Raw genomic sequence first — 23,342 nt, 5'->3', positions numbered from 1 at the left:
GTATTCTCCAGGAACCATAAATGTCTGTGATCCTTCTGATAGTTGCTGAGATACTTCAGTCTGGACCAAACTGGTGGATAAACTGTCATTGCATGCAGCTACCATGAAAAAAATAACACGTATTTTGATTTCCCAAATTTGGCTGTCGGAAGTTTTGCTTGCAATAAACAGAAGAAAATCATTTTCCTGTTTGTGTTGCTGAAACAATGCAAAGGAGACATGATGCAGGGTATACATGTAACCTTATGTAATATAAAAATGTCCAAAACGTCTGTCCAGAAACACCCAACAATGGATCAGTCCCATATACAGTAGACACACAATGTTCCCATTCTGTGTTTAACGTTTGATATAAATATCTGCATTAATTTAATTTAGCAGAGCTTTACAGAATCTCATTATCCACAGCTCCTCTGCTTACTCTGTGACATCTGACCTCAAATGTCCGCTAGCGTAATCATTTTTTGCTGCAAACAGTCAGTCATCAGCTTTGTTTGAGGAGCGGTCTATTTTTGCCCTGCAGATCTGTCTTTGGAGGCCAAACCAGGAAGAGGTGATGTCATGATGGCTATCACTTACAATGCTCCAGCCAGCTCCAGATGTACAGACCCCCTTCTCTCCTGAGGTATGACCTCAGCCTGGGAGTACAGAGGGAACATCTGCGTGATGATCTGGTTAGCAGGATGCAGGTTTGATCTGATGCAAGACATTACACTGGAGACAGCTTTCCTTGTGTGATCTAGGGGAAAATATTTGTGATCCCTCCTCATCTACTACAGCTATGATTGCTGTCTCGAAATGGGTCAGAAACAAGAAGGCAAGTTAAAGGTCTCCTTGTATACCGAAGTGTACTAAATTGTGCACATCAGGGAAATTTTAGGGACTATTTGCCCATGAAATGTTTAATTTTTGTTCCACACAGCATGGAAATATCATTGGCCAGGAGATTCAGCAAAACCAATGTTAGCATGTGGACCTTAAAGTAAGTTAATAAGATAAGATAGTAAGATGCAATAGATTTAAGATGGCAGATTTTCTTACCCTGAGACGGTGACAGGCTATCTTGCCCTGTTCACAGTCTTTATGCTGAGCTAAGCTAACCAGCTGGTGGATGATAGCCTTGTATTTACCATACAGATAAGGGAGTGGTCTTGATCTTCACATCTAACTCACTGCAAAAAAAGAAAATAAGCGTTTTTTCCAAAAGCTTCAAACTGTAAATATGTTTGACCATCCATGCACCTCGACCTCTTTCCTGGACTTTGTCACGACTTATCATATGTACGTGCTTTGATCCTGTTATTATCCCCCCCTGCTGGTACCGCACTTTCATGCACCCACATACTTTTCATGTCTACACAAAGCAAAGCGCGACACTAGCGCACTCATGGATCCGCGAGTCTATACTTTACAATGTTAGCGAAATAACTCTGCAGACTGTTCCATCTCTTTTAAAACTGACAAAAGGTTGCCTTTAAGAAAATACGACAACCCTCCTGGCAGGTATCAGCAAGCCTTTCCTCAGCAGCTGAGCTCTGAAGGATCTTCAAAGGTAGAACGTGTCAAGCACAAATTCATGAATCAAAGGGAAACGCCCTGGACTGGACGCCAATGCTTTGCACTTCTAAAGCAGAACAGCCCTGGGCAACTTAGAGCCTCAAAATTCACTTGCCTTACATGTCTTTGTAAAATGAAAGGAAATTCACACAAACACAGGTAATACCTTCAAATGCAATCGGATAATTAGGATGAAAAGGCACTTCCTTAGAAAAGAAATGCATCTGAGGGCGCACCTGTACAGTGATGGACAGCTGGACAAGATACAGGTGCATGGCCTGAACAAGCGTTGGCAGTTGGTTGAAGTCCGTGTCACCACCCCCTTGTGCACAATGTGCCGCGACCGCTTTGAGTGACAGCTGTGCTATCTAGGGTTAACTGTCCCATCAAACAAGTGACTGTGACAGCTGCCGTTAGACACTTCCCCTCCCCAAGACTCCAACACTTCTACTCAATAAACCAGGGCAGACCACCCTCCATACTGAGCGCGGGGAATCTCTTTGCTGGGGGTGGACAGAATTGCGTGTGTGCATGTGTGAGGCTTGGTGGTGGTGGGGGGGGTTGCAGACACAGCCCTCAGGGGAGTCTCATTTTACACAGTGGGTTTAGATTAGAACTACAGCATTGTCTAGTGAGAGGACCAAAGATCAAACCTCTAAAAGACCTGTGAGAACGATCAATCAAACGTGTTTGAGAGGCAGTGAAAAAAGTGTCAGATAAGGCGTGTGCCTGCCCATCATGCACGCGACTCATTCAACGAGCCTCACTGCATGTAAATGGACAAAACTTGATCATACGGTGACCAAGCGGCGAGCCAGTGGGACTTCAGCTAGTGTCCCCCTCTGATTGGTGCATCCTCTGTCTCTGTGCAATGAAGGTAGAAGAGGAAAGCCGAGAGCCCCTGGAGACAGCATTCAAATATTACCACCCCAGACATTATTTCTAGAAGGACTTGCAAAAAGCCGCGCCAAATGAGCCACCCGTTTGAAATGCGAGCCGGCCTGATGCACTGCTGCCGTGCCTCGCATTGCTGCAAAAAATCTGATGGGCCTGCCAAGAGCCCTCGGATGGCGAAATGAATTGCATGTGTGGAGGAGTGTCATCTAAACACGTGTGTCAGTCATCGTGAAGAATTCCCACCCCGTGCTAATTCATGGAGGTCTATGGAGTTAATGCTGTAATCAATCCGAACCCGTGAGTTCACCCTTCCTCCGTCTGGTTAGAGACAGGCAGCGCTCCAAAGTTTCTAAATGGCTCCCGCTCTTCATCACCCCTGACCTAATAGAGCCTAATACTAAGTGGTTCAAAAGTTAATGTCCTGTCTACACCTTCTACATGCAACGTTTTGGCCTTGTAGTTCTTGTCCTGTTTTGGGTTGAGGGAGCAGAGATGTATTTGACTATTTCAAGAACCGGAGCTCTGCTTTTAGATGAAGCGACCTGTCCCTCCTGCCCGTCAGTGTGATTGTGATTTCAGGATTGGACGCTAGAGCAGGACTTTCTGCCAAAGAAATTTTTAGGTGACGGGATGAGAAATGAAATTGGAGCATGACATTTTATTGCTGAGCTTTGGGAACAGTATGAGTAACAAAATAATCAAAGCCCAAAGGTACACTTACTCATTCGTGGAGCCAATATGAAAAAGAAATGAAATGCTTTAGGTATGACCCCTTGCTGCTGGAGTACAGGCTGTGCACCCAAAGACATTTACACTTGACACACACTTCAAATGCTCATTTTTAAGATATATGTTATATGTACTTCTTTCTTAAATTGTCATTAAATGTATGCTGATGCTAAACAAAGGTCTAAGGATGCAGGATCCCTTATGTTGTACATGGGACAGCCCTCTGAGGCTTTATACATTGAAACTGCAAAAGGATGATGATTAAGGCAAATGGTGGAAGCTGGTGAGTGGTGCCTGTTGTTTTAAACCACAGTGATAGGATGTTAAAGGCATCATAATCCAGCCGTGGCTGATAATGACTAGAGAGTAGCCACAACTGGAACTCTCTCCTTCAGTTCATTCGCTCCAGATCAAGAAATAAAAATTATACGTTGGTGTCTTTTAGTTCTGGTTCATACTGAGATAAGATAAGATAAGATAAGATAAAACTTTATTAATCCCATGCTGGGGAAATTGAATTGTTATAGACAGCAAAGAAAGAGAGACTTCATGCTGACATGTTGTCTGAGATTTGGTTTTTACCTTGGTTTTTGCCAATTTACCTTAATTTTCTTCACAGTTTAATCCTCCAATTCTCAGTCTGTCAGTCATGTACTGCAGTTTTTTTTGCAACTACACTTCAGTGACCATTAATGATCTTTTGTCAGCTTTGAACCCGATGAACATTCCAGATGTGGATGCTGGACGGTCCAGCGAAGCCAATGGCATGGCAGTGACCATACATGAGGCGCGCAGAGCGTCACGTCTCCAGGCTGCAGCGGGACCTTGATGCCACTCGGTTCGCTTCATGTGAAGCAGGGCTGATGTCTGCCACATTCCTGCAATGTGTTTGCAGTTTAATTTAGAAATCAGGTGGTTGTGGTGAACTTATCTTACTGCCCGAGGGTCATTATATCTCCCCATGTCTTGCCACGGCTTTGCATTTGCAGGATGCTTACTGTATCTCTTTCAGCTACAGTACAGGTGACCTAAGGTTGGCTTACAAAGTAAAATGTAGTACAAGTTTCTGTGTCAGACGGCAGAGGGAAGGAGTTGACCCTTCTCTTGGCCTTTTCTCTTCTCCATCAGTAGTTGGTGTCCTGCTGTGTGATAGCTCCACAATGGTGACTGTCATCTAAATGCCTCCACTGGCCAGTCTAAGGATGGGAAATGACAGCAGCCTCTTTGTCTTTGTGTTCATAATATATATGAAACACATTATTTGATTGCTTGTTTTACCAGGATGCAATCATACAGGCTTCAGTGTGAATGATCAAAGTCTCTCTTTGTGATAGTTTGGGTAGCTTCTTTGCCACTGATACAACCGTAATGATTAGATAAAGAAAGTACATAAGCAACAGTAATTGATTTTCATTTCTGGTGCCCACACAGTCCCGATCCCAGCAACGGCATCAGGGAACTGATGTGATGTAAAACATAATTTGCTTCATGTTAGTCACGTTAAAAATGCAAATATTTGCATTGTGGCTGCTTTATGGAGCATATTGTTGGATGTTTTATGGGTGGATTTCAGTATTTGTTAGAGCAAATGTACAGGCCAACAAGTACATAAAGGATTTATTACTTGCTCACCCTAAACATAATGGTAAAAAATAGAATGCAGTGGTGGAACAAGTGTTAAGATCCTTTATATACTTGTAATCGAGTATTTTTACATTGTGGTATTGGTACTTAATGTTGTAGCAGGTGAAGATGGAGATACATGACGTGATTTTACTGCGATGCATAATATTTAACGAACTGAACTGCAGATAAATGTCGTGCAGTAAAAGTGTAGTTTCCCTGTGAAATAAAATGGAGTGCCTCTAGGTAAATGTCACTTTTCATGGAGTAATCCAGCGTCAAGATAAAGACGGCCGCTGTACAAATATTAATATATATAATACATATAATACAAAGTAAACTATTATGAGAATATTAGAGGTTTATTATGCTCTTATAAGATTAAACGCCATAAAGCCTGATAGTCTTCATAAACCCAGCAGCCTCTTCCCTTGAAGCGTGAGGCCTGACTGCAGTGATATGAGCGTGCAGTCGCTTTGTGCGTGTGTGCGCGCGCATGTGCGTGTATTACAGGGAATCCTTCAGCTAAAAAAGTTAGGGGAGCCTTTCTTTCTATTCCTAAACATAATCATCATCATCATCATCATCATCATCATCATCACCACCACCACCGCCATCATCTCCACCCCTCCTCGCACTGTTTTCTCAGATTTATTCACGTGCAGCTCGCTCCCGCCTCACTCAGACATTCTGTCGCCAGCGCCGTGACGTCACCTACGCCAGGAGCCTCCTCCGCTCTGAGCGTTTCCCTCCGCCTGTCTTCAAGATAATCTAGTCCCCCCTCACCGCGGCAACCCTGAACTTGACATAAAACGGAAAAGACTTTGGTTGTGCTGTGGCGTTTGTTTTTAAACATGGTTTATTTTTTATCTGACTCATTGTTTTTATATAATTAAAGTTTTCCTGGGCTGATTAACACTGTAATACTCCTATAATATTCACTCACATGCCTGCCATGTAAGTTAGAGAGTACTTTATGATATTTATTTCCATCATATATCGTACTTGTAAGGCATTTTAAATTTCTGAGGAAGTGCATTTTTATCTATAACACCTGCATGACACTTGCATCATTCTTATGCACTGAGAGGAAAATCACCTCCTCATCACTGCTCAGATCAGGTGAAATATTGCACCAAAGTACTATGCATTGTTTCCAATTGCATTAAAAGTTATTCTGAAATCTTCCTAAAGATTCATGCATGATGACGCACATGCATGAACTGATTTAGCTCACTTCAGTGGACGCTGCATGTCCTCTGCTGCTGCTGCTACTTTCCTGTCTGCAGGCTATTTTCATGAACAATCATACAACGTTGATGAGATGGTTTGAAGAAGTTTCACTTTTGACATTGCAAAATTATGCTCCTGTACACCCACCAGAGGAATCAGGACTGAACAGGTTGTGCATTATTGTCTTGGGGTGAGAAGTTGAGATGATGGCATGTGTAAGCATGCTCCTGTGCTTACCCTTGCTCTTGGACACTTTTGTTCTCCTGACAACATAAATAGTGCTTATCATATCACAATCAAAGCAAGAGGGGAACTGAGAGGCAGGTTTAACGTGGTGCAGTTCAGGAGTTCACTACAGATAAACCACAGAGTTGTCTGCCAGTTGAAACTACTGCAAGAGATTACTGGCCAAGTTTGGAGAAGAGGAGCTGTTTTATTAAACCTGAATTTACAGTGTAGTTTGTATTTGGAACTGTAATCAAGGTTTTGGCCCCATTTGAGTTGAATTTGTTGTATTTAAGGAGGTACTAGAGTGATAGGAGTGAAAGATCAGATCGGGAAAAGTCTTTAAAATTCCTCATTGTGCATACTGGTAATATAAAACATGCAGAAAAAGTCAAATGAAGCAGCTGTTTCACGTTCTGCATGGATTTTCTGGGAGGCACTGCAGTGAAAAGACCCCCCCTCTGCTTTCTTTCTCCCTAAACTGCATCGAAACAAGCAACAATTCACCACCTCCAACGGGCAGGTCTGTAACTGCCAACTGTGACATGTGAAAAGAAATTCTCCGCTGGTGAGAAGCCCCTCGAATTGAGTCAGAAAACCGCATTGTTTGACAGTTACATAATCCATTTCCACACAGTGAATGAAGATGTTAGATGTGTGAAAAGTAGGTCTTGTTATTGTCGGGGCTGCATCCCGCGGCGTGATACTGGCGCTCAGCGGAGGGTGAGGCGGCTCCGCGACTCCCTGACGCCAGGCCGAGCAGACCCAAGACAGGCAGAGGGAGCACACAGGAGGAGGCAGAGGGAGGGCAGCAGTGGAAGAAAAGGTACCGTAAACTTTTATTTTCTGTCTTAAAATGCTAAATGAAAAGTTTCGTCGTGTGTGTTTTCGCTCGTTGTGGCGTGCGTGGCTCTGTTTGCAGAGAAGTAGATCCCAACGGTTATCAAGTCAACGGTTGTGTGTCAGTTGGCAGCTTCAAACTTTTTTTTTTCTTCCTTTTACTCACTGTGTCACACTGGAGCTGCACATTTAGCCACTTTTTAGTGGAAATGTACGATAATTCATAAGGCTAAGTATTGAAAACAGCTCCTTTTCATGAAGAACTGTAGTAAAGTTGTAGTAGTGTGGGCTAGCTTACTGTATGTTACAGGAAAAACTGCGAGTTTTTGAAGGAATATTGTGGAAGAGCTGCTTTTGGACACTAAAAACACCATTAAATCACTTTGAAGCTGCTATCAGTTGAAAGATTAGTACACTGATAGTCATATAGTCACCATTCAGTAGAGAATAAAGGTTGAACTGCAGTTATGAAGCACATGGTGTGGGCATATTTGGTTTATTAAGCTACAGGATGTGTCAGAAAATTGTGAAAAATGCCCCCCACATTTCACTAAAGCCCCATGAGGCGCCCTCAAATTAGTAAAACCCCCAAATATTCACTTTATAATGATAGGAAACAGAAACAACCTGCAAATCCTCACATGTTCAGAAGCAAGACAATGGGAATATTTAGCATTTTTCCTGTTAATGATCAAGTTTCTGGTGATCAGTTAATCGATTAATCGCCTAATCCTTTAAGCTCTGGACTAAAAAGATGTCTTTTTCTATCATACACTTGTTAACTGAACTGTGTGACTTAACTGTTATCGTGTTAACTTAACTGTGTGAAACCAGCATAATGAATAAAGGAGTGTACATGCCTTACATTGTCACAGATTCATAGATGTTGCCATGTTGAAGCTTTCATGAGCTTTTCATGATCTTCTGGCTGATGCAGACACTTTCAGAGCTGGTGCACCGGTATGCTTCACAGGACATGCCCCCCCCCTCAAGTGTGGTTTTATGCCAATGTGTTTATGAATTTGTGTCTGTGCAAGTGTGCATGAGGGAGAGAGGGAGGGTGAAAGAGAGTGAGAGAGAGAGACCTACAGGAGCTGAGGCGAGATCTCCTGACATTATTGAAGATGACATATCAGATTACCCAAAGGACAGGAATTTGTCCTTGTCCATGATTTACTTCCAATTGTTTTACCGTCCTGCAGTCTCAGGGTACGCGGCTCTAAAATCCTGTTTGAAAATGAAACAAATAGTGTTTTATAGGATTGAAATGACAGAGTTAATTTTGCATCAGGGTGAAGCCGAATGCAGATTCGATTGATCTGCTTCGTTTTTGTCTTTCTACTCACTGGACGTAACAAACATTATATTTGCCTGCCTGAGTCAGACAAAGACAAAAAAAACTTCTCAACTACGAGGTGTAAATATAGGTTAGCAGCATTCCTGTATCCAGAGAGTCAGTCACAACAGTAGTGAAGAACTTAAACCCCCCCCATGCATCTGTACGGCATAGCCTGCCATGTGTCGGGGTGAGGTGTCCACCCTAACACAACACTAACCCAACACTGAGTGCCAAGCATGGTTGAGATAGCTGCTTGAAACCCCATGTGTTTGCTAGTTATGTCTGCAGTCGCGTGTGGACTGGTGTGTCTGGGACACAAAGAATATGATCCCACTCCAGGCCCTCAAAGTCAGGACAATACCGACCACGATTTTGGTGACGGAGGGTTTTCTAGTGTTTTTCCATGCCGTGTTGGAGGCGATGTGACAGCGAGGTTTCACTCACTCGCATGACAGAGTGTCTTTACTACGTCAGACCTGTGTATGTGTTGGTGTTTGTAAAGGAAAAGTGACCCCGGCAAGTTTCCCGGGTCAATGCCATGTCTAGTCACTGAGGGCAGCAGCGTGTCTGACTGTGGTTATTTCAAGCTTTGCTCTTCAACTGTTTTATAAGACATGAGTGGCTGTGGTAAATATCTGCATTTGCTGGCTACTAGGGCTGACTATTGAAATAGTAAGAGTTGAGCCTGACTGGCAAACTGGACCTGCTGATCTATCAGCCAGTATTTGGTTATGTGGTCCGTATATGTTAGTCGATAGTTAGCAATTAAACGCAGTACAGACATCCAAAGATTTGGTGCTATTACAAGTTTGTCCACCAGAGAGCGCTGAGGTTTAGTATATATAGTAAAGTGTGGCAGAAATGCAATCAAAAATTCACGGTCATGTTCTCTTTAGTGTATAAGCACTTGAAACTAAGAAAAGCTGTGTTTTCATTACCTTAAAATGGCTCTTTGTATCTACATAGAGAGCGAGTCTGCCATGTTGTATGGTAGCCCAGAATGGATAAACCAAAGACTGGCTCTAGAGACAGCCTTTCGCACATTTCACGTTTTTCGCAGCCAGGTTTATTCAGTTGGTCGCAGTCTGCAGCCTGACCACTAGGTGCCACTAAGTCATACACAAAGAAAATGAATGAATTAAAGGTTTTGTAGAAAAACAGGATTTCTAGGGCTGTAACCAACCACTAATTTCACTGTAAATTAATCTGCTAATAATTTGTTGGATCAATCATTCAGTCTGTAAAATGCCTGAAAGCAGAGAAACATGCTTAATGCAGTTCTCCAGAGGCCAAGATGACGTCTTCAGATTGCTTATTTAGTCCAACAAACAGTCAAAAACCCAAAGATATTCAATTTAAAAACACACTAAACAGAGAAATGCATTTGAGGAGCTGAAACCAGAGATTTTTTTGACAAGCTTGCTTGATAAATGTCTTTTTTCTGTCAATCGACTAATTGATTTATCAACCGTTTGTCCATTTGTCTCAAAGGAACATATAGAAAAAAGTATTGTTTCGGTGTCTTTATGGGTTTTCAGTATCATATCGGGATATTGAAATTTCATCCTCAGCCTCACTGAGCGCCCGCTGTTATTGCGGAGGTGCTTTCACATGTCATTGCTGTTTGCTATGATTTGTATTTGTGAAAAAGCTCATATCGCATCCTTGCAGTGTTACTCTTTACTCAGTAACGACCCTTGAAGGCTCTTAATTGAGAAGTGCTCGGGGAAGAGCCCAGACACGTTGTATTTTCCATCTCTCTCTCTGAAACACTCCCTCTGTCTTACATCTCTGGCTTTGCCATCACTCTCACTTTCTTCCTGTCTTTCTCTCTCTGCATCATTCCCCCTCTCTTCCTCTCTCTCTTTCTCTTTATCTATCACTCTCTCTCTTCCTGCTCTCCTCTGTTTATAGCCAGTGACTCCATTGAGTGCGGGCTAATGGAGGCCCCATCCAGGACCCTGCTGATAAATAATGTAGCTTCTTTACAATGCTCCGTCCCTGGGGAGGGTCCAGAGAGCATCATTACTGCCTCCTCATCCTACACAGCCCAGGCCTAAATTGATTAACAGACACTGGAGCGGTGCAAAATGATCCATGGGACTAGTGTAGTGGCTAACAGCTCGCACCAGGTGGGTCAAAGCCTTTGCCTGTCCGTGTCGCATGATCCCACTATGTGCTCCCATTAGCCTCAGTTTCTGTCTGGTGGGCTAACTGATGGCCATAACAAGCTACCGCTAACACAATAGTGAGAGAGCATTTCCCGGACTCAGCTGAAGGGAATGTCAGACTGGTTTTTATGGAGCCGTTGTGTAAATGTTGGTGTGTGTGTCAGCTTTTATAGGGAGGAGAGCAGCAGCCAAGGCCACTGCAGGCATCTGTGTGAGTCTTCATTGACTGTGTGTGACACAGGTGATGAGGCTCAAAGGCTGATGAATACATGTAGACATTTGATGCATGGAAAGAAATGTGTCTTTGTTGAACTCACTGAGTCATGTGATCAGGGAGGAGAATTAGTGGAAATGATCTCAGTCAGTCTACACACGTCAGTGTGCATGAAACTGATTGACAGTGAGGAATAAGAGGAATGGTAGAGGTCACCTGTGCAGGTTGTTGTTTGTTCATTTGCTGATATAAAAACATTTAAATAGCCATTTTCTCTGATCAGGATGCTGAGATTAACTGCTCTGAGCTGCATACATAAACAAGCTGACAGGAACACACGATCACACTGAGTGAAGAAGTGAAATGAACTGCGTTTCTGTGTCATTACGGAGGTATTAGCGACCAACCGAGCCTCGAATGTTTGTCTGAGTGAAAAGTGCTAGAATCAGGATCTTTCAAGGTGACAAGGTGTGCCAGCATTTCCAATGAAAGGTTTCTATTAAGCGTTTAGATTAGATCTGAGATTCACTCATTGCACTCAGAACATGTTTTGACAGACAATCTGCAAACCTGGATGTGAACACCGAGTCTTTTTAAAGTGAGATTTTCAGAGTCATTCGGAAAGTTGCTGCACAAAAAGCCTGTTTATGTCATGCAAACATCCTAGTCTATACATAGATATAGGAACAGGGAGGCACAATGGCGCCTTTATATTTTGACTGCTTCACAGACAGCTCTAAACTAGCATTGTCCAAAGAACCAATACAAAGCCATCAAGACCCTTTAAACAAGCATGTGGTCAGGCCAGCAGTCAGATATTTGTCAGTGTCAGGGTTGGAAATATCAAAGAGATATGGTCTCCAGCTGCAGGAGCATGACAGAGGATGATGAAGCCTGCTCCAGATGTTACAATACAGAACTTTCGGGAATCTTCCATCTGAAATGGATTAAAGGTTGTCTTTCTGCAACTCGTCCTGAACTCGTGCTGATAGGGCTGCCTGTCACTGAGAAGCCATCAAAGCGGCTTTGTGGCTGGAAGTCGATCAAAAAGACTCTCTGCGTGTCTGGCTGGTGACTGTGGTACAAAGACGACACTGCAGTGTTTGCCTTTTGAACTTAATGTCTTATTGTTATGCCCCACACTCTGCATTCAAGTATGTCTTTTGCTTTGTGCTGAGTCAGTTTTGCATCGGGCACCGACAAGGTCACCGTGTAGCACGATGCTGTACATCAGCTTTTTGAGATTTATTATGACAACAATCATAGTTTATATGTTTAGTTTGAGACAACAGCACAGAAAGCCAGAAACTCCAGAGCAGGAAGGAGCAGAGGCTGTACCCTTGACATTTCTGAGTAGAGTTGGTTATTCAACCTCCAAACCATATTTTCTTGGTACCAACTGACCTGTGTGCAGCACTCACATGCCAAAAACATGAATTAAATGTTTGGTCCCATTCGTAATCTTGCTAAGAGCTGCAACAGTTAAGCCAATAGTAGATCTGCAACTATTTTGATGAATTTTGGTTGAGATGTAAAATCCTTCATTCAAAACTGTCAAAACATTTGATGGTTTTAACTGTTCATAAAGTACAGTAAACTGATTATCTTTGGGCCCTGGAAACTTCTCGTGTGAATTCTTCATTTTTTTGCATAGACCAACAATAATTTGATTAATCGTTACTGCATTAGTTCCTAATCTTGTTTACTTATTCTTTGATGAGCTGTTTCCCGACTTAAAGGTATTTTGTTCATGTAAATTTCTCGTGCAACTGCTTGTATTTAACCAACATTTAGGAGCTTTGGCATCTTTTATTAATCTAAATAAAGGGGTTTGAAGAAAAAAAAACATGTTTATAGTCCTCAAAGCAAGGTATCAAAGATTAGATAATTGGTATTGGCACTGAAACTCAGGTCTTGCATCACCTGAAGTATCAGAAAATTTCAAACAATACCCAGCCCTGATAGCAACAAGAGTATGTATATGAAGTCTGAAGCATGACTGAAATAAAACCACTTCAGTGACTAAACATGCAGGAACAGAAGCTGCACCCAGTACGTTTCTGACCCATCCTCCTCCTCCTCCTCTGTGAACAGCTTCACCACAGAGGAAGGAGCATTCTCAGTGAGAGAGAGAGATTAAAGTCAGGGGTGGCCACTTTACAAACCTACCTTTTTCTCTCCCACCCTGCAAAAAACCTGCAGGTCCCAGCAAGAGGAAGTGATGTCTTTGCTGGTGATGACAGTTATGAAGACGTAACTGTGCAGCTCGCTTCCTGTTTCCCTGATGGTAGAGAGTTGTTCTCTATGATGTGAGCGTTTGTGCCATAAGAGATATCAGTGTTGATATATTTTCCCTTGATCTGTCTCTCTCTCTGTCTCTCTCACACACACTTGCTACCCCAACCCATAGGTCCCCTCCCTCGCATGGTAGTAGCTCTGCGACGCTTATGATCAGCCAGTGTGATTCGGGTGGCAAAGCTAAGTATAGGTGCAACTTACTGCTTTCCTGTCAGTGGGGTTGGCAATTGTAAGTGTACAAGGAACTCACAACACACACACGCACACGCACACACACACACACACACACACACACACACACACACACACACACACACACACACACACACACACACACACGTTGTAAACAGCACCTGTTCTCATCAAACTTCCCGGCCCATTTGTCAGTATGATGTAGCCGACGCATGCAGTAGCTGACAAAGATAGAAATCGCTATTCATCCCATAATCTGAAGGGCCAAGAATAACTACAGAGCACTTTTAATGATGTATTTCTTCCTGCTCGTAGGAAATCCAATATACAGCAGGGTTTACTGTCAGAGGGTGATGCATCCTCACCCGTGACTCAGGACGGACAAAAGGTGGTGGATCTCTGACAAGCTGTTCATTTGATTCTGCGATTGCATCTGAACGTTTATGCACAGCCAAACCTCCGCCATAACTTTGTTTTTATCTCCCTAATTGCATTCAGAGAACCTTGAAAAGAAGGTGGAACTGGGAGAGCTCAATGCGCTCTTGTTTTCCCTTCTAAAAGCGAGAATGCATGTACCTCCTGGCTACTGAATTGCTCCAGTGGGACCCGAGTGAATGGGCACATTTATCCTGGGGTCCACATGCACTTCCTATTTATTGTCCTGCACACTGCAGATTCCTGCCCAAAACCAGTGTTTGTTGGTTGGTCGTATTGAAGCTTTACAGAACATTTGCCTCAGCGGGCTTCTCATTTAAAGTCCCCTTCCTCTGAAATCTCAAAGACCTTTTCAGATTTCACTTGCATATATGCAGAGTCGTCAGGCAAACGCTTTTCTGCTCGAGCTGCTGCAAGTAAAACTGTTGTGGCAGCATGGCTAAATTCCTCTATCGCTGCATGAGTTTTGTATTGCAGTATCAGTAGAAAAGTGCCATATAGCTGTGCAGTGGATGCTAAAGTGCTGCACAGGGGTCAGATTTAACCGGTGAAGAGTACACATTTCTGCAAAGTGAATCAGGTGTTAAATCTGCAGGCCAGATTCCTGAAGGTTTTGGAGGCTACACACTGCATCTGAGTCCTTTGCTGTAAATGACATGAGTGAGTGGTGGTAATGTGACAAGCCATACGGACAGGAAGCTATCTGCAGAATGTCTGTTTGGGGTGGATGTTCACAGGAGGGTGTCCGCTGTGACTCCTCTGCCAGTTTCCCAGAAGTCATGATTGATACGGCCAGAACAGCTATGAGGGTGACATCATCATCACAGTCTTCTGGTGAGACATCAGTGAGGAGTGAAGAAGGACGGGGGAGGTTAATGTTCACTACAACTTTGTTAGAGTTGGAACAGGACGCAGCGAGCAGGGCTGATCTGCACAAGCGTGTTTGAAATCTCCTCACAGATACTAACCTACCACTCCTTTTCTTTTAGTGACTGTCAAGAGGACCTGATCTTACGTCTTTGAAGCAGAGGATTATCTGAAACCCCAAAAGGACGAGCACTCATAGCCTTTCACCCTTTCTTTTCTAAGTGGACTGTCCAGCACCGCTGCTCGCACTTCCTTTGGGCAGAAGGGAGAGGAGAGGAGGGCGGCTCGTCCGACATGAACGTCACCTCGCTCTTCTCCTTCACCAGCCCGGCGGTCAAACGGCTGCTGGGATGGAAGCAGGGAGACGAGGAAGAGAAGTGGGCGGAAAAGGCTGTGGATGCTCTGGTCAAGAAACTGAAAAAGAAGAAGGGGGCCATGGAGGAGCTGGAGAGGGCTCTCAGCTGCCCGGGCCAGCCCAGTAACTGTGTGACAATCCCCCGCTCCCTGGATGGACGGCTGCAGGTGTCCCATAGGAAAGGTCTGCCACATGTCATTTACTGTCGGGTGTGGCGCTGGCCCGACCTGCAGTCCCATCATGAGCTGAAGGCCCTGGAGTGCTGCGAGTACCCCTTTGGATCCAAACAGAAGGATGTGTGTATCAACCCCTACCACTACAAACGAGTGGACAGTCCAGGTGAGTGATGTGATCCTGACACCGGCCCCTTCAGGGCCAGTACGGACCGACTGATCCCCGCTGTCGATGCTAGTCTTTCCACAGTCAATAAACTGATTTAAAGTAAATTTAAGGAATGTTTGAGCAGTTATCTGAGCATGTAAAATATTTTTACACTGATGTTCCTGCATTTTCCTTTCCAGTAATGACTATTGCAGATTTTCACTTATTTTACTCTCTTATCTGTTTTTGAAAAGTTTTTTTTCTGTGTTCAGAAGTAAGAAAAACCAACGTGTACCTTTTATGAAAATGCAAAATTCAGCTTCAGGACATTAAATCCAGGATCAAGAGATTTTACTTCAAATCATAAAATGCTTCACAAAAGGCTGCAAAATAAAATCGTCAAATTACGTTCCAGTGGAAAAAAAAAAGTCAGAAATAAAGAGACACGTTAAGGAAAATTTAACGAAAAGCATTAAAGTATAATCAGAAGAAGAGGAGGTTTGAAGGGATGCTCACTGCAAAGGTGACGCAGAAACAAGAGAAATCAAACACTGCTCGGCCTCTTACTAACAAGAAAATGAGGGTCAGCTGACAAGATGGAAACAGCTGTGTGCAGGGTGCTAAGTGTGTAAAGGGCCAAGTGTGTGTGTGTGTGTGTGTGTGTGTGTGTGTGTGTGTGTGTGTGTGTGTGTGTGTGTGTGTGTGTTCGTTCATGTGTGTGTGGAGCAGGAAATTCCATCTGGGGGAGAATGAGGGCTTTGTTTTGGGCATGCTCTGTGCTGCCGGCCTTTTTTTTTTTTTTTTACATTTATGCACACATGTAGACACAAACAGGCACACACACTCACACTGGCATGCGTGTTAAAAAAACGAGGATCCGAACACACACACACACACACACACACACACACACACACACACACACACACACACCCATGACTGCACGCACAGTTTCTCTGAGGATGGCTGGAACAGGAAGCCAGTCACCCACACACAATGGGAGGAAAGAGTTGTTGCCTGCCTTGCACACTTTTTGTTTTAGCAGCGGGTGGAAGACGGAGGGCGGAGGTGATTAAGCCCCACAGCACCTGTCCGTCCATTCTAACCCCTCTCCCCTACTCCCCGAACACCGCCCACCTACACGCACACACACATCCTGTCAATCTTTCTTTGCTGTTCTAGTGAACACCTGCTCCACACATAACCTTTGAAATAAACTCCTACATTGATGCGTTGGTCCGCTGCAGCACACATGGGCTACCTGCAGGAACACTGACAGCAGCGCAGGCCCCGTCTAAAATTTCAGCACCAGCTTTATTTATCTGCGCAGGTATTTATAGACACAAGTGGAGCATATCTGTGTGGTTTGTGTGCACTGCACCTGAATAGCCCTCACATCAGCCAGGATATTTACCCCAAGTGATGAATTCCTCAAGAATGGCTTGGCTCAAAATGTCTTTTCAGAGCAGAAACCTGAGAGTCTGGGCCAAATACTGCTGGCTCAGACCAACAGGCTGGAAGCTGACATCTGAAAAATGCAGCGACATCTGTGCTCAGGACGTAAAAACACGCAGAGTGCCAGAAAGAGATTGCTTTATTATGTTGGAATCAAATAACTCAGCTCTTATTGAGTTTGTATGGAGAGGTTTTGCATGTGTGTGATTGCACAAGACATCCACAGTGCCGAAAGGATTAGTCAATTAATCATTTGGCCGAGATAGATTACGCTCTTCATTAATCCCAACTGTCAATTATCACAAAAGCCAAGTCACGTAAATCACAGAACAATAACGTAAAGACACCGAAGAAGGTAAGGCCATAAATAATGAACAATCAACTCAAGCAAACTACTCAAATAAGATAACATCTGAGAGGAGAAGCTGGACCAAGAACATATTCGTACTCTAATGTGTGCAGAATGTAGACTGAACAATGACAATGCCACAATCGTAGTTGAGTTTATTAGCTTTTCCATTGTTGGAAACAGGATTTTGAAAACTTCGCCTTTGGCTCTGTGGAACTTGTGATTTGCATTTTGTACTATTTTCTGACATTTGATTAGATCGGAGTCAAATCTAGTGTTAGCAACGTGCACAATGTGAGCCTCTTTCTTGTGGGGTCAAGCATCAGGACACCAGGACATTAGGATTACTGTATTATGGATAAAATCCCTGTGTAACAGAAAGAAAACCTCTTTTCTGAAAGTCAAACAAAGACTGTTTGTTGAAAGAGTTCGAGCTCTTAGCTGTCCGTCAATCAGTTTGGTTCGACGTATTAGTGGAGAACAAGTTGACTTTAAGGATCTGCACATGCTGGATAAACATACTGTGATTGGTTGCTTCTAAGCACTTCCTGTTTTAACCATTTTTATGACCCTCTCCCTCCTCAGTGCTGCCCCCTGTGTTGGTACCGAGGAACAGTGAGTTCAACGCCAAGCATACAATGTTGCCTCGCTTCCGCAACCCTCTACAACAGAATGAGCCGCACATGCCGCAGAATGCCACCTTCCCAGAATCCTTTCCTCAGGCCAACACAATGCCCCCCAATTTCCCCCATTCGCCGGGGAACAGCTACCCGAACTCACCGGGAAGCGGCAGCAGCGCCACCTTTCCCCATTCACCCTCCAGCTCTGACCCCGGCAGTCCATTCCAGATGCCAGGTCAGACCCAACAGCGAATTATCTTCCATTTTTCCTCCTTTTTCTCCAAACAGCAGCTCACTTATCTGCTCTTTGTTCCACCTCCTTCCTGATGCAGAGACCCCCCCTCCTGCCTACATGCCCCCAGAGGAGCAGATGACTCAGGATTGCCCCCAGCCAATGGACACCAACCTCATGGCTCCACCCTTGTCTCTAGAGACTAACAACCGGCCAGGTAACCATGGCAGTTACTATCTCATACACACACACACACACACACACACACACACACACACACACACACACACACACACACACACACACACACACACACACACACACACACGTCCTTGTGTTCATGGTGATATCATCCACATAAAGCTGTCTGCACCTGCTCGCCTTGATCTGCAGGTGCAAAGATTTCTGAGAAGCCCGGTTGTTTTTAAAGTTTTTTTTTTCTCTTGTGGTCAAGCTCAAAATCTGAAAAAGAGAGAAAAGCCTCAGCTGAGTCGACGCCGTATCCTGTCAGATTAGACCTGAGCAGAGTGTGGAAGTGTTGCTCGTTCACAGCCGGGCTGTGTCTGCGGGTGCGAGCCCAGGGGACGCTCAGAGCCTCAGCAAATGAAGCCAGACCTCAGAGCAGCTTTATGAGCTCTATAAAAGCTGGGGCTTATGTCATCTCTGCTGGTGGTAATGACTTGAAACTCGTTAACGATAAGATTCACTAATTACCTCCAACTTTCAGATCTGAAATGTGGTGCAATAATTGCTGCTATCTCTGCTTTGTGGTTTTGGCTTTATTGTGCTGGAGAGGAGACACATCCGAGCCCTGCACTCAGGATGCTAATAGACCGTACGACGGACAAGTCGCAGTCTCCAGAGCCGTCTGGCAAACTCTGCACTTTTGGAAGTGTTGGGAATAATTTCAGTGAGCAATTTACTTGCTGAATTAATGGCTGAGAAACATTGCTAACCTCAACATGAAGTGATTGAGATCAGTCACTCCCAGCTTTTTTTTTTTTTTTTGCTTCTGACTCCTTTCATCAAAGCGGTGTCAACTTGTGACGCCTCATCACAACAGACATGTTTGTGCGCCGCAAGCAGTGCCATCAAAGAGTGATGTTCCCTTAATTAGAGGCACAAAGAGGTAAACTATAACTTTCAAAAGGAAAAAAAAGTGCAGAAAACAGGCAGCTTTGTGTCTTTTGTCATTTCACATCCTGGTAATTATCGCAAGACCCCTGAGATTCATCTCGTGAGTCCTTGTTGGGGTTCAGACCTCAGGGCTGAAGCCTGTCTGATTGTCTTATTTTTCTTTTTATTGCTCTGTTTAATTTTGTTGTAGTAGTATTGCCATGCTGTCAGACAACCAGTAGAAACGATGGGCAAAATGGTTGAAATAAGTTGTTTAAGTATTAAATGTTTAATTTTTGCACAAGCACCGGATGTAGGTGTTAAGTTATTCTCTCCTCACTGTGGAAGAACAGCTGGACACCTGACCAACGAAATATTTTTGCTTTTCCACTGAACTGAACTGAAGGCTCAAAGATCCTGCCCACACACGGTGACAGCGATAACGGGAAGAGCTGTCGAAATGTTTGCTGGAAGTGGGAGTTTTGGGAGTTCTTTTCTTTTCCACAAGCTGCATCCTGTACAGGGGAGTGAGTTTCTATTGTAGGCCAGCTCTGGGAATGGGACAGACAAAACACACCTGCTAGCCAGTGCCACGCTACAGAGGAGGTTTGGGAGAAGTATGTGCTTAGATAAACATGATTTATTCCTCTCTGCGAGAGGGTGAGGCCAGCTGGCACTGCTGCGCTTCGGATTTGAGGCAGAGCTTCAGAGCGAGGAGAGGCACCTTCTATCGACTGTTTTCCCGCTCAATAAAGGCTGGCACACAGACCACAGACAGTCTGCATCATTTAGGATGCGTCTGCATTGATTTTGGTCAGCATAAATGTACACAAATGCAACCAATGGGTCCTATATGTTTATTCAAATCATTGTTATAGGCTACAGGGGACAATTTGGAAGAAATAATGGTGCAGATGAGTAAGATTTATAGTGAGCCTCCGCTGGCATCAGTGGCTCCTGGCAGCTTGTCTGCACGAGTCTGCTCAGAGGAATCCTAAATGTGTATTAAATGTGTCTGCGTCTCTCTCTGCATGTACAGTCCACTAAGCTCACTCCTGTGACCTGTTAATGTGTTTCCTGAGCAGATGTGCAGCCCGTGGCCTACGAGGAACCCAAGCACTGGTGCTCTATTGTTTACTACGAGCTCAACAATCGCGTCGGAGAGGCGTTCCAGGCGTCCTCCACCAGCGTGCTGGTCGACGGCTTCACAGATCCCTCCAACAACCGCAACCGGTTCTGCCTCGGCCTGCTCTCCAACGTCAACCGCAACTCCACCATTGAGAACACCCGGCGACACATCGGCAAAGGTGCAGTATTCAGAGCCCGTCAATGGCTGCACACGGTCAGCAGACGAGACTAAATCAATTCACGCTGTCGATAGATGTTAGAACGGAACAATAACAACAAATTGAGTCAACATTTCAGTGCATTGATTCAAGATGAGGGCGGCACGGTGGGGCAGCAGGTAGTGCGCGTGCCTCACAGCAAGAAGGTCACCGATTTGATCCCCGGGTTGGGCGGGGCCTTTCTGTGTGAAGTTTGCATGTTCTTCCCGTGCATGCGTGGGTTCTCTGCGGATACTCCGGCTTCCTCCCACAGACCAAAAACATGCACATTAGGTTAAATTGTCCTTAGGTGTGAGTGTGAGTGTGAATGGTTGTCTGTCTGTATATGAAGCCCTGCGATCGACTGGCGACCGGTTCAGGGTGTACCCCGCCTTTTGCCCAATGACAGCTGGGATAGGCTCCAGGCCCCCCCGCAACCCCGAAAGGGATAGTGGGGTATAGACAATGGATGGATTCAAGATGACCACACTGGTTTTGGGACTGTTTTAGCTGATGAGAGCGAGGTGACCAACGCTTCATTCTTCCTCTCAGGTGTCCACCTGTACTACGTCGGCGGGGAGGTGTACGCAGAATGTCTGAGCGACAGCAGTATCTTCGTCCAGAGTCGTAACTGTAACTACCACCACGGCTTCCATCCCACAACTGTGTGCAAGATCCCCAGTGGCTGCAGCCTGAAGATTTTCAACAACCAGGAGTTTGCAGAGCTGCTGGCGCAGTCCGTCAACCACGGCTTCGAGGCCGTTTATGAGCTCACCAAGATGTGTACCATCCGCATGAGCTTTGTTAAAGTAAGATAATCAGACACTAAAGAGTGACAGTGTTTCATTTGGCCTGTCAAATGTTCACATTCTCCTTTCTCTTTGACTGGCGAGTCAGTTAAGTTTTATTGTTTGTTGTTTAAGAAATGTGTGAATTTATAAATGTTTAAATAGATTTTTAAACAAAGAAAATCACAAAAATCTGAATTTTAAATGTCATCTCTGCTGCAAACACTGTCATTTCTTCATCTGATGCATCTTTTCATGCATCTTCTCAGTAAAAATCTGAGTCAGCATTAACACGGGCCATGATGCAAAAACAACAAGCGTAACTGAACATGATGTTTTCATGTTTTCCAGGGCTGGGGAGCAGAGTACCACCGCCAGGATGTGACCAGCACACCCTGCTGGATCGAGATCCACCTGCATGGTCCCCTGCAGTGGTTGGATAAGGTGCTAACCCAGATGGGCTCCCCCCACAACCCTATATCGTCCGTCTCCTAGGCTTCACTGTCCTCGGCCCTGTGGCTGTCCATACCCCAGCATTTTGGTCTAAGTAGCGAGAATAGGGTCGCAGATCGGCTTGTGGCTCGGCCGATCGGCCTGGTCCGATAACAGATGGAGGTTTCGACTGAAACACAAGCTGATCTGGGATCAGAAGGGCTGGGCGGGTTGTTAAATGGGTTGGTTTGTTCTCTACTTGAAGGATGTCTGATTGGGCACATTTACAGCCTGGGAGAGGAGTAAGCAACGTGAGCGTGATGCAACTGGAAGATACTTGATCTTTGTGACCAACTGTAATAATTAGACCATCACACTCATCATGACGCAAGTATCCTCCCTGATCTTGCTCCAACAATGTCTCTTTTTCATTGTTCTTCTATTATTCTGACTCATTACTAGTTTGCATCTAAATATTCCCTCTGAAATCCAGATATACTTGTATAGTTACCATAATTATGGGACATTCCAGGTCGCCAAAATTGCACTCGGACTGCAATGAGGTTGGCATGAAATGTGCTTATGTAAAAAGTTAGCAGGGACTTGGAGGTCGACCAATATGACTGAAATTTTGTAATCACCTCCGGATACTTCAAGAAGTATGTCGTTTCCTCAAAGTACTCTTTTTTTGGGGGGGGCTAATAAATGAAAGCAGTACAGAGCTATTACGAAAATCCCATATCACAGATCATGAAAAATAATAGGAGGGCAAAATTAGGGGGAGGTTGAGAGTTTAGAGTGGGGGTTTAGTGTGGGGCATGGCACTCAAAGGGCATTTCAAACTATTCAGACTAATGTTTAAATGTTGCTCATCTTGTGTTACACTCGTGTTTCAAATGAATTTTAAGAAAAAAAAAGAATAGTGTTTAGATATATTCACTATTAGGATATGTGCTGTGCAGTCTGGTTTTGCAAAGCATAGTTTGGTTAGTGTAGTGTTACACATGTAAGACTGGTAGCTGAACACCACGTGGAGCAGAGGCAAATACAAGTGCAGTTTCGTTTGTCCCTGGCTGTTTACTCTGCAGCAGAATCAGATGTGTCAAACGCAGTCACGTAAACGTTTCAGTGACTGCGCTTCGTTCTCTTATTACATCGACCGAGCAAAACTTGTTAAATGACTGTTATGGGAAAATGTTGAGCATTCAAATTTTAATTGTCGACTGAGAAAAGGGTGTCAGTGACTGACCTCCCGGTATGATTTCTTTTTTATAAAACGCAGATTTTGCCATTCAATTCTTTTATGCTTCGAGCGATCCTCTTTGCTATTAAACTGTATTACTCCTGACATTCTTTTTGTAATTTTGAACATGTTTTCTCTTTTGTTTGTCTGCACTTTCACACATTGCCTCCTCGTTTTGTTTTTTGTTTTTTCTCCTTTGTGTTTTTGCTCAGTAAAACTCCCAGAAAAGCAGTTTTATTCCATGAATATCAAGCCTCTACTGGAAGATTCAATAAATTTGTTTCAGTACTTCCAACATCTCTGCCTCTTTTATGGACACTGTGTCAGGGCATGTGTGTGTGTCTTTCTCTTTAATTACAGGCCACCCATGCTAAGAAATATGCATCATGGTATTGTCGGGGACTTTCAAAAACATCAACCGCTCTGTGTGTGTGTGTGTGTGTGTGTGTGTGTGTGTGTGTGTGTGTGTGTGTGTGTGTGTGTGTG

General features: G+C 44.2%; 1 protein-coding gene across 1 annotated transcript; it reads left to right on the top strand.

The window, feature by feature from the left end:
* The first annotated feature begins 7,021 nt into the window (after positions 1–7,021).
* Positions 7,022–23,149, top strand: smad1 (SMAD family member 1). The gene is made up of 7 exons (XM_070985169.1): positions 7,022–7,090; positions 14,743–15,314; positions 17,686–17,955; positions 18,053–18,169; positions 20,154–20,375; positions 20,946–21,202; positions 21,533–23,149. The coding sequence occupies exons 2-7, from the start codon at positions 14,915–14,917 to the stop codon at positions 21,674–21,676; spliced, it is 1,410 nt and encodes a 469-aa protein (XP_070841270.1). The 5' UTR covers positions 7,022–7,090; positions 14,743–14,914; the 3' UTR covers positions 21,677–23,149.
* The last annotated feature ends 193 nt before the right edge of the window (positions 23,150–23,342 follow it).

Source organism: Chaetodon trifascialis, chromosome 2 (assembly GCF_039877785.1).
Source record: "Chaetodon trifascialis isolate fChaTrf1 chromosome 2, fChaTrf1.hap1, whole genome shotgun sequence".
NCBI lineage: Eukaryota > Metazoa > Chordata > Actinopteri > Chaetodontiformes > Chaetodontidae > Chaetodon > Chaetodon trifascialis.
Note: the sequence above shows the minus strand (reverse complement) of the source record. Positions and strands in the feature narration are given on the sequence as shown.